Source organism: Xiphophorus couchianus, chromosome 6 (assembly GCF_001444195.1).
Source record: "Xiphophorus couchianus chromosome 6, X_couchianus-1.0, whole genome shotgun sequence".
Classification (NCBI taxonomy): domain Eukaryota; kingdom Metazoa; phylum Chordata; class Actinopteri; order Cyprinodontiformes; family Poeciliidae; genus Xiphophorus; species Xiphophorus couchianus.
In genome coordinates, this window is record NC_040233.1 from 14146785 (window position 1) to 14159947 (window position 13163).

Consider the following 13163-nt stretch of genomic DNA (forward strand, 5'->3'; position numbering starts at 1 on the left):
TTAAAAGGCAAAAGGATGGGATAATGATTACAGATTGCTCCCAGCCACCCAAATGTCTCTTTTATTACATCATCAAACTAAAACTGCGTTCAGCAGAGGTCAGCGAGCATGGTGCAAATAAAGAGCACGGTTAAAAATGATCGTCCTCAAACTACAGCAGATAATTATCAAACTCTTTACCGCTGGCCAGTCGAGTGGCTCGTCTTTTCAGTTTGAGTGGATTTAATATCTGTGTTTATGGTTCCTATTGTGCAGTAAATTGCTATTCTGAGTGCAGAGGTGGTGATTAGCTGAATGTTTGCTGCAATGGCTCCCCAGGGCTATAACTGTGATCTAATTTATTGACGCCTGCACACAGTGGAACTACAATGACCATGGGCAAGATGTCACTAGATATACATTAATAACAATAAAAAGTTCTGAGGTCACTTCTTAAATGGTAACTACTGAAAGGAAAAATAGAATACAATATTTAGTATGGTTTAAAATTTAAATACATAATTTAACTAACCACCTACAGTATGTCACTGTATATATATTTTTTAAAAAAAACTATATTTGTCTTGGACCACTTCATTTGGCATATTGTGCTCAACTTGGCTTCACTGAGTTCATATTTCATTAAATACAATTTGTAAATATGAATTATCACAGGATTTTCTTTTTCTGAGACACCCCTCTGTAATTCAATAACATATTGCCTTCTCTAAGTTGGCGGCTCTGTTTCAGTTTTATTATTTTTGAATCTTTTTTTGGCAAGGTGTGGGGTGACCAGCATGGAGATTTTTAGACTTGCTTCCTCAGTAATGTTGCCATACTCAATTGCATTGGCATGAAGTTTTGGTGTTTTCAATGTAAGAATAAACATTCACAATTTTAATCTTTGGCAAATATATATATATATTTTTTTACCACTCCAGGGGGTCTTTTGTGGGCTCTAGTGTCTCTTATATGATAGTAGGCTGACAGGAAACGGGGAAGGAGAGAGGGGAAGACATGTGGCAAATATCGTCGGGTCCAGGAGTCGAACCCGCGACGGCCGCGTCGAGGACTCAAGGCCTCCAAATATGGGTCGCGCTAACCACCACGCCACCACGGCACGCCCCATCTTTGGCAAATATGATTTGAATATGGTTTTATAAAACTTAAAGTGACAAGTTTTTATTAACTCGAGTAACACATCCGAGACAAGTTTCACATGAGTTTCACACCAAGGCATTGTTAAGAAGAGAGGCTGAAACAAGGCAGACATTATTATGATCATAAACTAGAAACGAATGCATTCATAGAAGCATTCAGTGGCAAAATTAAATCTGTTGTATCCCATATGATTATAGTGGAATTAGCAGACAGGTGGTCCAATCTAGTGAAATGTATTTACTTAATACCAGAAAATCTGGCGGCTCTTATGAGAGCAAAATTCCTTGGCATTTAGTTTTTGTGTGGATCATTCCAGTATGGGTTATGTCACTGATATAAAACTTCAGCAATGATAATGCTTTTATCTGTAAGACTTAGTCCAAATAATGTAAAGTCTATTATTAACCAATCAGTCCTAAAAGTTGAGATCTTAGAAACTTCAACCTGTGTCATTTTTCGCAGTAAGCATGGATCTGTTACCGCCGTCAAAATACATCAATGTTTCCAAGGCTCAACTATTCTAACTAGCAGATCATTAGGCTAACATGACTACTTCATCTTTTCTTTCTAAATGTTTTGTGCCAAACAGAGTCTGCTGAGCTCCAAGCTGGGATGTTGACTAACGTCTGGCATTACAGAAAAATTCTTGATCCTCCACACCCAGAGGTTACATTAAGCAGCTTGTATGCACTGAAAGGACACAATTAGAGACCACATATAGAAAAAACAACTCAAAAAACAGTAAGGATATAGAGTGCAGCCTGGAAGGCAATAACAAAATAAAGAAAGGAGACAAAGACAGCTTTTTGTGGTGCATGTTCAGAGGAGGTGAAAGGACTCAGTATGAGAGACTCCACTGCAGAGGAAACAGGTCAGATAAAATTTTGTACTCACTGAACTAGATATATTTTTTTCAGGGCTCTTTGGATTGTAATCTAGAGGCACAACCATGAAACATACAGTAAATCCATGTTAGTATGCTTCAGCGTAATGCCCCTCAGGTGGTCTTGTCGAAAAGCTCAGACATATCTGTGACTTACTATCTCAGAGAAGGTAAAGAATCTGGATTTCTCTCTCTATCTCAGCCTTTACTTTAGCAGAAGATATCTCCCTTTTGTTTTAGCTAAAATACAAAAGCTATAGATAAAGAATGAATTTATGACAGCATGCTTTTAACATTTATCTTTGAATACTTTCCCTGTGGTGGCACAGAACCAACATAAGAAGCTTCAGTTCAGCTTAATGACAAGTCAGACTACAGATTTAAAAATATCTGATAAAAGAAAAAATAACATATTATGCCGTCAGTTCCAGTTCATGATGTGTTAGATCTAAAACTGTCCTTTTAAGTTCTCATCTATTTTCTTACCAAGAGTCTGACTTAATAGTGTGCCTCCTGAAAAGTAAGAATCTTGCTTTTGGTGTAGGAATGTACAATGCATGTAAGTCATAAATATATGATGGACAAGAACCGCCTTATACATCTATAGCTGTTTTAGACAGTTCATTTATTTCTTTAGTCGCCAATATTTGATGCTCATCACTCTATTTTGATTTCTTGTTCACTAGTATTAAAACTTACAAAATGAGCTAAAATTACTAACCAGCTAAATAACAAATATATATTAAAAAATCATACATCTTCAATTATACTAGTCAGCAGAGTGTAGTTTTGGCCACATAGATGTTGATTTGAACATTTCAGTACTGTAGAATTTTGCTAGAAGCTTACTGATGGCAACTAAAAATATGATCAATATCTACTTTGAAAAAGGACATTTGGATAAGTGTCTGTCTGTTTATATGTATCTGACAATATTTGCATAAGCATTCAATGTTGCAACAATGAATAGTTCTGTAAGCCTTTGACTGAAACTGTAAATAAAAATGGGTAAAAGGCTTAATTCCCCACTTTCCACCCCTCATCATATCAATAATGTGTCAGATTTCCTTAAAACAATTCTGAACAAAAGATCTCTTTTGAGGCTCTGATTCATGCGATAAAATATTCATGCATTATTTTTATAAACCATCTGTACTCAAACAATAACACAAAAGGTGACCTGTTGAGCTCATGACTCATTTGCACATTTTGCAATGAATACAATTATAGTTTCATAATGAGATTTAGAGGCAAGCGAAAATGATTCAGCTGTCCATCAAAGGAATGGGAATGTTGAGTTGTTTTTGTCTTTAGATCAGAACAGCGCAACAATTACCAAGTAATTTCAGCGGGAGATGAGCTCTCGGAGAATTCAGTAATGCATCAAACAGACTTTATAAAGTCAAGTGCCAAAAGATGAGATGAGGAAAAAAAATTAAGAAGAATACAAAAACAGTCCAACGATATGACTATCCATCATACAAATATAATAATAAAAAGCCGTAAAGGCCTTAACATCTGAACAGAATACTGAAGATATTTCTCTGCCTTGTAAAATCAATGTATCAATTGAAACCAAGTAGAAACAATGAGCCTCTATTGATTGCATGAACTAAATCATCCAAAGTCAGTGATCTGGTGTGATGCTAGAGACAGAAATGCAGCATTCAGAAAAGTGGAACGAAGATTGAACAAAATAGGTGGCAGGCTGTGGATCAATATTCTGTGTAAAATGGAGCTGAAATATATTGGCAAGGTGGAGACAGTGACATAAAAAATGCAGCCACCTTGAATTGTAGTTCAAAAGTGTCATGGTGTTTTTGATAGACACATCAAAAGTAGACATTGTTCTTCTCTGTTTAGCTCTTAAAATCAAACAGGGTTCGTAGAGGAAAAAAACTGTTTTTTACCATTTCTTTTCTATGTTCATTCACTCAAAGTGGGAGACTTACCAAGCCAAAACTCATCCTCAAGGTTTCCAAATCCAACTCGATAGTCACTCCACTTCCTGGAAAAGTCAGTCAGACCATTTTGACGACGCTGAAACACCTGGAAATCAAAATGACAAAGAAGAGGGGTTTAAAATAAATCGACTGAGAGGCTCTATAACAGTAAAAACAAGGTTTTCTATCATTGATCTACTGGTTTATTGCATTTTCTTAATTCAGCCAACGTGCTAAACAGTGCTGTCTTCACAGTGACTTACAATCCAGCCTCCTTCATCCGTGGTCATGTCACAGTACACCTGCACCCCTTGGCTCGGATCTCTGTTGATGTAAATGGTGTAGACGCCACTCACAGTCTCCCCGTTCAGCAGGTGTTGGGCACAGTTCTGAGGTGTTGAAAACAGACGGCTCCCTGGAGAGAAATACGGAGATAATGACAGAATTTAATTAACTTCTGCTTTTTTCAGTCAAAAAAAACATGCATTAGGAATAGGTTAATTATGCTTGAATAGTTCAAGATCTTTCATTTCCTCCCCTATTTATGTTCCATCAGATACTATGTTGTAGGTGCTACCAGAGGGATATGAAAATATTGTTGTTAATATGTTATTTTGTTTTTCAAAATTAGTGAAAACTATTTATATGACGATTGAGGTGTGTAGTTTAAGATTGATTCCATGTAGTATTTGTATTTGAAATTCTTATTTTTAACTAAGAAGTAAAGTTGTTCTTGCATTAACAGTTTGCAGTAATATGAAATATGACACAATCTGATACTGAATGTGAACTTCATTACACTATCTCTAGTTCAAAATCTAAAATACAAGTAAAAGTTTGTGATTTGTTATACAGTTTCTCTATTTGGGTTTCCTAAAACTATGATTAAAATCTAGTCTTGTGTTCTACTGAAGGTAGACATCTATCACTACTATATACTGTATGTATGTTATTTAATATAATGTATTAAGTGAAATTAAAATTAAAGACAAACTAAAACTTCATAACACTTTGGAGCAACATTCATGGGCTTTACAAATAGGTTTTTCCAAATTTGGTGATTAATTTGTGACATTATGCTATTTAAATGTTGCTGACTATTGCAAAAAAATATATAAATTGCAATAAATTAATACTTTGCAGTGTCAACATATTTCCTCTTTGGCTAAATGGGACAGCATATATATATATATATATATATATATATATATATATATATATATATATATATATATATATAAATTATGGATTTAAAACATGCTGAACATTGATTTAACATACCTATTTGCACAACACTTTTGTATGTTTAGAGTTTATTGAACGGCGATCAAAAACAAAAAAAGAGATACCCAGTTGGCTGGAGGGGATTGTCACAATTGGAAATTGATATTCTGTCTCTCACATTATTCGGTGTTATTTCTTACAGACAGGCCATAGGTGCAGCAGGCTCTCTGTAAGGCAAGGACCGGGAAATAAAAATAGTTTCTGCCTTTAAGGACAGATTATCACGTACCTCTGTTCTGTTAACTCTAATACCACATTCAGTGAAAAACCTCTGGGGCTAAGGAATCCTTCCATAACACAAGTCCAAACAAAGAAAACACACGGCTGCAAATCCTGTACCTGTAGTAAAGGTGGTGGAAACCACAGCACTGGTATCAAGCCCTCTAGCAGCCTGGAGCTTAACCGTGTACTCTGCGCTCTCCGCCAATCCCTCCAGTCGAATCCATGTGTCCTCTGCATCAAGAATCAGCTCCTAGTGTGCACACAGAACCACATTCATTAACATTTACTGTGGGAGGAAAGCATCGCTTGGTAAAATGTTATTTTTTGCAAAACTCTTAACCATAGGTGTAACCAGTTGGAAAGTTTGGAAAGACCTTTAAGCTATTCTTGTACTGGAAACTCCTAATGACTTCTTTGTATATTTACAGAAAATTCATTTTAGAAGTGTGTCAGAAAAAAAATGGGAAAAATCTGGTTAATTAGTTTGTGTTAGAGTAAAGGTTACTGGTCTCACTTAGTGGACAAAAATGTGTGGAGGGAAATGAATAAAATTCAAAAAGAAAACAGATGGCAAAGAATGGATGTCATTTACTTTAGACTGTCAAACAGAAGAACGGCAAGAAATCAGATTCAGATCTTTCTATTTTTATAGGAACAGTCAGAGAACTACAGCGAAGCTGTCATACTCCTTTGTTTTTCACAGAACGGGAAGTTTAAATGTTGAAAAGCAGTACTTTCTGTAACATACAGTAAATGAAGTCAGGCCCTTAAAAATAATCAACACTGGTTTATGAAAGCATTAGTGTTTTTGATTTTGCTACAGTGTAGCCTGGATACACATTAAATATATATAAAAAAAGAATAAAATATTTAGCTGGATTGAAAAAACGGATCACATGTTCCAAGGCGATGTGTCCATGTGAATTATGCATTGAAACAGCCGGTAAATAGTGTCTCTCTGTCTCAAAGGAGGTGACATTTACCCGTCGGAGGGTTTTCAGGGTCAGTATTTCTAATGCAATCGAAGAGCCCTGTCTTATCAAGGCTAATGCGTACTAACCCTATACCTGGACATGTGAAACTTAATTGGTAAATGACAGATAAGAAATTAATCTCGCTTTTAATTTGTGTAAATCATAAATGCCCATTGTCTCAGCGATGGAGAAGCTTCATGCACAGCGGCTGACCAACACTGCCTTTATGCAGATAACTGCTAAAGGCATAGACTCACACTCAGACGCAGGCCATAAGAGAGGAATAAGAAAGAGAAACACCTTGACGTGCAGATGTTGCTATGAACACTGCTCTGTAGATAAGCAGTACGATGCATGGAACTGGAGACGAGGAACTTATTCGGCAATACAAGTTTTGAAAAAATTATAACATTAAATAGAATTTCATACATGGTGGATTTTCCATATTCCATATTTCCATATATTCCATATTAATTAATTTCTTTGTTTGTGGGTTGATGATTTCTGACAAATACTAAACCACAATAAATAGTGGGCATAAACAGAAAGGAAAGGGGTTTTGAGAAAATAGAAGACCTTTTTATTTCTCCTCACAGAGAAAGTAAATCTATGGACTCTGTGAACTCAGGCTTACATGACAGCAAAGCAGAGAGAATCCACACTGACCCTAATGAAACCACATACACCCCTCTATCTTTATTTTATCCCCTGATATAGATCTGTAACAAGACTTTGAAGATTCAAGTTATTGCAGTAGTATGTTGTTCCACTGTAAAGCATAGAGTAGCATCTAAAACATTTAATTTGATTTATACAATTATACAAAAATACAATATTGACAAATAGTTTTTACATATTCATTTCATGCCTCAATACTGGCACCAATACTGGTAATATATATTTTTGGGAGTACCACCATGGGCATGCATGTGCATAAGTACAATAACTCAGTCAGAGAATGGTCCGAAACACGCAACAGATACAAGAAATTAAGTGTCAGATCATTAGCAGAAGAAGAACAACAACATTAATGCTTGTTTAAATGAATTATGAAGAGATTTCCTTTTTTTATTCCCATTGTGAACAATTTGACCCTCAGGAACAACAAGGTTACAAAAACTGAAATAAGAAATCATTTTACTTTTTTGTTGTTGTCAAGTTTCTTCTGAGCAGACAGAGAGTAGAATAGAAATTCCACAATAGGGAAATTATGGTGCCACACCAGCAAAGTGACATGCAAAGCAAGTAGACTCCCCAAAATATAAAATATAAAATAAAAGGCCCAAATGTCAATATAAATACTGCGCAGTTATTTAAATAACTGTAGTCCAAAGGAATGTGCAAATAGTTTGGTTAATTTGTGTTTGAGCATGAAAAGAGTGTAAATAATCTTCTGTTTTTATGCCCTCATTAGAAGCTAGGATGAAAACTTCAAATCTCTGTGGAGTCCAGAGCTAGAAGTATTATGAATACTACTGCCAAGCCCTTAAGCCCTGAAGGAGAGACTGTAGAGACTATATATTTCTGTTAGCCTGGGAATTCTTTTAAATCCTCCACAATGACCTGGAGAGAGTCGCTGGGGAGATGAATGTCGAAGTTTCCCTCATCCCTCATGAGCCTGTTACCCTCGGGACCCATCTCAGATACAGTTGAAACCAGATGTTTACATAGTCTGAATAAAAAGACACATTTTTCCTCACTGCTGAAGTAAAATCAGACCAAATTTCTCTTGTTTTAGGTCAGTTAGAATTACCAAAATTATCTCTATTTGCTAAATGCCACAAAAAGGAGAGACAAGATATAAATTAATTATTTTTAATATCTTCAAAGTCAAAAGCTTGTATAATGAATGATTATTGTCTCTTTCAGTTCCTCTTTCCAGATCCATTCATACAAAAGAAATATAAAGACAGCTAGATTAGAGTTTGCAAATGCATATAGGGACAAAGACCTTCTTTTTTGGAGACATGTCCTCTGATCTGATGGCCATAATGACCATTGTTACAAACAGGGATGCTTACAAGATATCATCTTAAATGTGAAGTATGGGGGTGGCAGCATCATGTTGTGGGACTGTCTTGGTGCAGGAGAAACTCGTACATTTAATAAAACATGGCATTATGAGGAAAGAACTCCAGCAAAGTACTGTGAGAAGCTTGTGGAAGGAAACCCAAAAGTTTGACCCAAGTCATACAGTTCAAAAAACAATTATTTCTTATACTGACCAAATGTATGTAAACTGCTGAATTCAAAGAAAGCTACATGAAAATCTTTAAAAGTCTGTTTCTGGCATTTAGCAAATAGAAATAATTTAGGTAATTTGAATTAACCTAAAACAAGAGACGTTTAGTCTGATTCAACTTAAGACTGAGAAAAAAAATGTGTGTATGTCTTTTTATTTGGTGTATGTATTTGTCTGGTTTTAATTGAAAGTGAAATACAGTGGGCAGCTGGACTAAGTTGGCAGCAGAAGGCAGTGTTACAGTGTCTTTTGTACAGGGAAAGGCAGTTAAAATGTTTTAAATTAAGACTCATGTGCATATAAAAGTGTGGAATGGGCATCCATCATTTGCTTTTCTACTTCAATACAAACATGACCCTGCAGAGAGGAAAAGACAACAACTGGGAAATGCTAATATCTTTTGCTTTGAAAACAGAATTTTAAATTAATCATTTGAAAGTTTACTTTTGCATTTTCTGTGTATTAGTGATCCCCAATGAGCAACCACATGGCTAATGGTACCTTTACAAGGTCACTGTGTTAATGTGTGCTCAGAAACAAGTAGACTTGTTGTGGCTCATCACTAACGCAGGTCTCTGCATGTGGATTTAAGCACACAGTTCTCACTAATGTGCTTCATTACAATCACTCAGTCACATCAAAACCCTTAATCAAAATAAACAATGTTTCTACTGAGGCACATTAGGGTGATACTTCTATCCGAAAGGCAATTTTATCCTGTGGCTCCCTTTGGTGTGAAACAATCTGTCAGTGTTGATGAACAGCTCATATACAGCCTGAGTGAAAGATAAAATGTGTATTCTCTAATGTATAATTGTAAAAACAGTCACTTTGGATTTTCAAACCTACCCAATTCTATGTAACTGTGTAGAAAATAACAGAATACATTAAACAATTGGGTCTTTATTTTAGATGTCCTTTAATATTGGCAAATAATTACTTTCTACTTTCCTTCAAAAAAAAAAACAACTCTAGCTACATTCTTGCAGGTGACTGCACAGAACTGCTGAACTTGAACACTCCATCTTGACCTCAGATGTTAATGATCATGGACATACAACATTTTAGGCTGTGACCTACATATAGACGGTAAAGTGAAACCATAGAATATAACTTACTTTACGGCTGCCATCAGGAGTTTTGTAAGTGAGCATGTAGTTGTCTATTTCTGCGATTGGAGGCTGCCAGGAAATGAGACCGCTGCGGTGGTTCACTTCACTGGCTGTCAGGTTCACAGGTGCATCCATGGCTGCCAAACGCAGAGGAAACAAATGACTTTACATGAGGAATAGTTCATGAAAGAAAAGTCATATTAGCACTTTTTTGCAAAGATAGGAGTAAAAATATGCGTACAACTTTTCAAACACTTGAGAAGTGCAGTTCCGAAATGCTATAATGATTATGTGAAAAGGTTAAGGTTCCTACGTTTCAGATTCTTTATTCTTTATAGGGGCAAAATGCTGAATACTTAATGCTGAAACCAAAAACGTGTTGAAGAAAATGTCAACATGTTAATGAGCTACTGAACATTCGAATCCCCCTGATAAAATTTAAAGATAAATACCTTATGCATTAAAATAAACTGGTTTAATGGTCCACTCAAAAAGGTTACAAACCATAGTTTCTGAATAATAATAATACTAAAAACATTATGTCACATTCAGCTAATGAAGCCAATTATGTCAGATTTCAATTATGACACATAAACAAGGTCTCACTGTATTTTTTTTTTTTTTGATAAAGCACTCCTCCATGTTGGAGTGCTTTTACATATAGCCTTATGTGGATATTAAACTCAGCTATTGTGAATTAACCATTTCAAACTTTGCAAGGCCATGACATCATGGGCTTAATATAGGTACATTAATTATATTGAAATGTCTAAACAGGAAGAAAGTATTATTTTCTAAATGATGAGAATTTTTTCTAACCTATTAGTTTAGGAAATAAAAAAATAAAACATTAATTGAGCCATCCTAATGGACATAACACAGAACATGTTTAGCTGGATGTCAGACAATAAGGGGGAAAAAAAACAACCTGGTTATGTCTTTTTTATAAATTGTATGTGAATACCTAATTTCAACTGTATATTACACCTTACAAACACAGACAATGTAAATATTTCATAATGAGATATTCTTATTTATTTTTTGTTTTGTCGTGATAGTAGTGATGAAAGAAAAATACTCATGAATAAAGCATGTCATGTTTACTCTCAAAGCAGAAAAAGAAGAAAAAAGGTGACAAAATGAATAACCACACTGCAGGGAAACTTCAAGAGAAGTAAAATCACCATGCCAGTAATCTTAAAACCCCACAGGAACTTGTACAAAAAGCAGCAAGGCACTTTTCTGTTTTGTCAGAGACAAATCATAGCCTCACAAGCATCCGAGCTGTTAATAAGAAAGCCCACCGAAGTTTTATTGAATGTTACGTCACTTTATTCGTGTATAATTTTTTTGTCCCTATACGCTCTGGAACAAGACCTGATTACAGAGCCTTTGTTGGTACTTAAACCACATAAAAAAGCAAGTTCACATCAATTTCTCCACCTTGCATCACCCTTTTTGAGTCAACATGAGATATACCGGCACATCACCGAAAGCATTGACAAGCTGTAACTGCATTTTATTGTATGACAAAAAAAATTAAATGACCTTCTATACACAAAATCTGTTTCCTGGAGTTACATCATGACTCTAGGGCACATCATCAGTAAGTCACCTAAAAGAGCTCAGTCTGAGGAGGAAGAGGCATCAACACAAATAAAATGCGTAGGTGAAAATATAATGAAGATATAATATACATCGCTGTCCCTTTTTTAAATACATCTTCTGGGTTTTGATTTTTGTTTTCGTCTTCTTCATTCACTGAACAGGAGAATTAAACTTTAGTTTAAAGACTGACCCAAAATCAAACCTTTACACCTCATTAAAGAGTATAAACACAAAGGAAATTCACACCATTGAGGCACCACCTTTTGGTGAATTAAGTACTGAAGTGAGTACACACAACTGCTTTGATCAGTGACAGCTCTGTAATTAACAGCATGGACCAACACTGATAACTTCTATATGGATGCGGAACGTCTTTTCTCAACTGTAATGAAAGGCAGCTGTGAAAACTTTGTAAAGATTAAGTGAGAAAGAGAAAACAAAAGGTGTTTTAGTGTGATAGGGAACAGATAAAGCAGCAACCTGCACACTGTATTAAAGTTTGTTCTATCTTTCCCTCTCCAACATCACATCTTTAAGGAACTGGAGTAAGAGTACGCTTTCTTCTCTTTTAGCCTTTAGATCTTCCCCATCTTTCTCTTTCTACCCTCTTTTGTGTTTGTTTCTTTGTCATAACTTAATCCTTTGTTGGTAAACTTATTTATAATGTTGCCTCATTAAATTTTCCTACCCAGGCCAACATTTTTCTCCAGCAAAACAAACAAACAAACAAAGAAATACTGTTTCAGTCACACCTCCAGTTCACATTCAAACAGCTTTGCAGCCCAAATATTAGGCCGACCCACTGGGAAATGTATCGGTTCTTCCAACTAGCCTATCCAGGCCTGGTTAAAGCTGCAGTAGTTAGCTGTCATAAAATTGTATTTTTATTACAACTATCACTATGTCCTGACAGTAGGATATGAGGCAGACAATCAATGAAAAAAAAAAATCCAGTTAGTGTGGCTCCTCGGTCCTACTGCCATTTGCAAAAATACACTACTCAGAAACAATCAATCAGAGCCAGGAGTAAGGTTTGGTGATCATCCTTGAGTAAATGCTGCTTAAGCCCTTCCCCCACACACCGCGTACAAGCTCAAGAGTGTGTGTTTTTTTTTTTTGCTGTGCTCATGGTTTAGAAACAATATTACAGGAAAACAAACTATTTCTCAAGTTCTTTGCAGGTTTGGATGTGGAGGAGCAGCTTTTGAGGGAGGGCTGTAGCACAACAGTGAGGATGGGGAGAGGGACATGCAAGGTGTGCTTGTTCAAAATTTAATACTTAGTCTACAGTGTTTTCAGAACTCCCTACTGCAGCTTTTAGAACCACAATTCTAGACTATTGTGGCCAACAGTGAAAAGACCCCTTATGTTATTCTCATCAAACACTTGTGTTGATTAACGCAGATGGTGTGGATTATGTGGACACAGTCTTTATTCTTCCTTCCTCTTCATTTTCCAATTAAGTCTGGCACCTCCTTTTCATTTGTCCACAATTAAACCTTTTCGCAGAGTGCAGGTGAGCAGGTGTCAGCTCTGACGCCCTTATTCAAGCATGAGATTTGAACAATAAAACTGAGATGAATGGGTTTGGCTACATCTGATGATTCATTAAATACGCCAACAACATTAGAGGATGAAAAAAAACACAAGTATAAAGTAGCAGATGGGAAAGCTCTATTTGCAGTAAATTGTTGTAATGATATACAAAGACGGACAAAGATATATATTTTTAAGTGGCATCTCTGGAACCTCTTC

At 35.8% G+C, this 13163-nt stretch overlaps 1 protein-coding gene across 6 annotated transcripts in view; it reads right to left on the reverse strand.

The window, feature by feature from the left end:
• Positions 1 to 13163, reverse strand: part of tnr (tenascin R (restrictin, janusin)) — a 167287-nt gene that overhangs the window by 9899 nt on the left and 144225 nt on the right. For all 6 annotated transcript variants that reach the window (XM_028021451.1, XM_028021450.1, XM_028021449.1 and 3 more), the window contains 4 exons: positions 9807 to 9937; positions 5590 to 5722; positions 4230 to 4381; positions 3976 to 4072 (listed from right to left, as the gene is read on the reverse strand). In XM_028021451.1, the coding sequence (XP_027877252.1) occupies positions 3976 to 4072; positions 4230 to 4381; positions 5590 to 5722; positions 9807 to 9937 (513 nt within the window). The remainder of the gene's footprint in view (positions 1 to 3975; positions 4073 to 4229; positions 4382 to 5589; positions 5723 to 9806; positions 9938 to 13163) is intronic.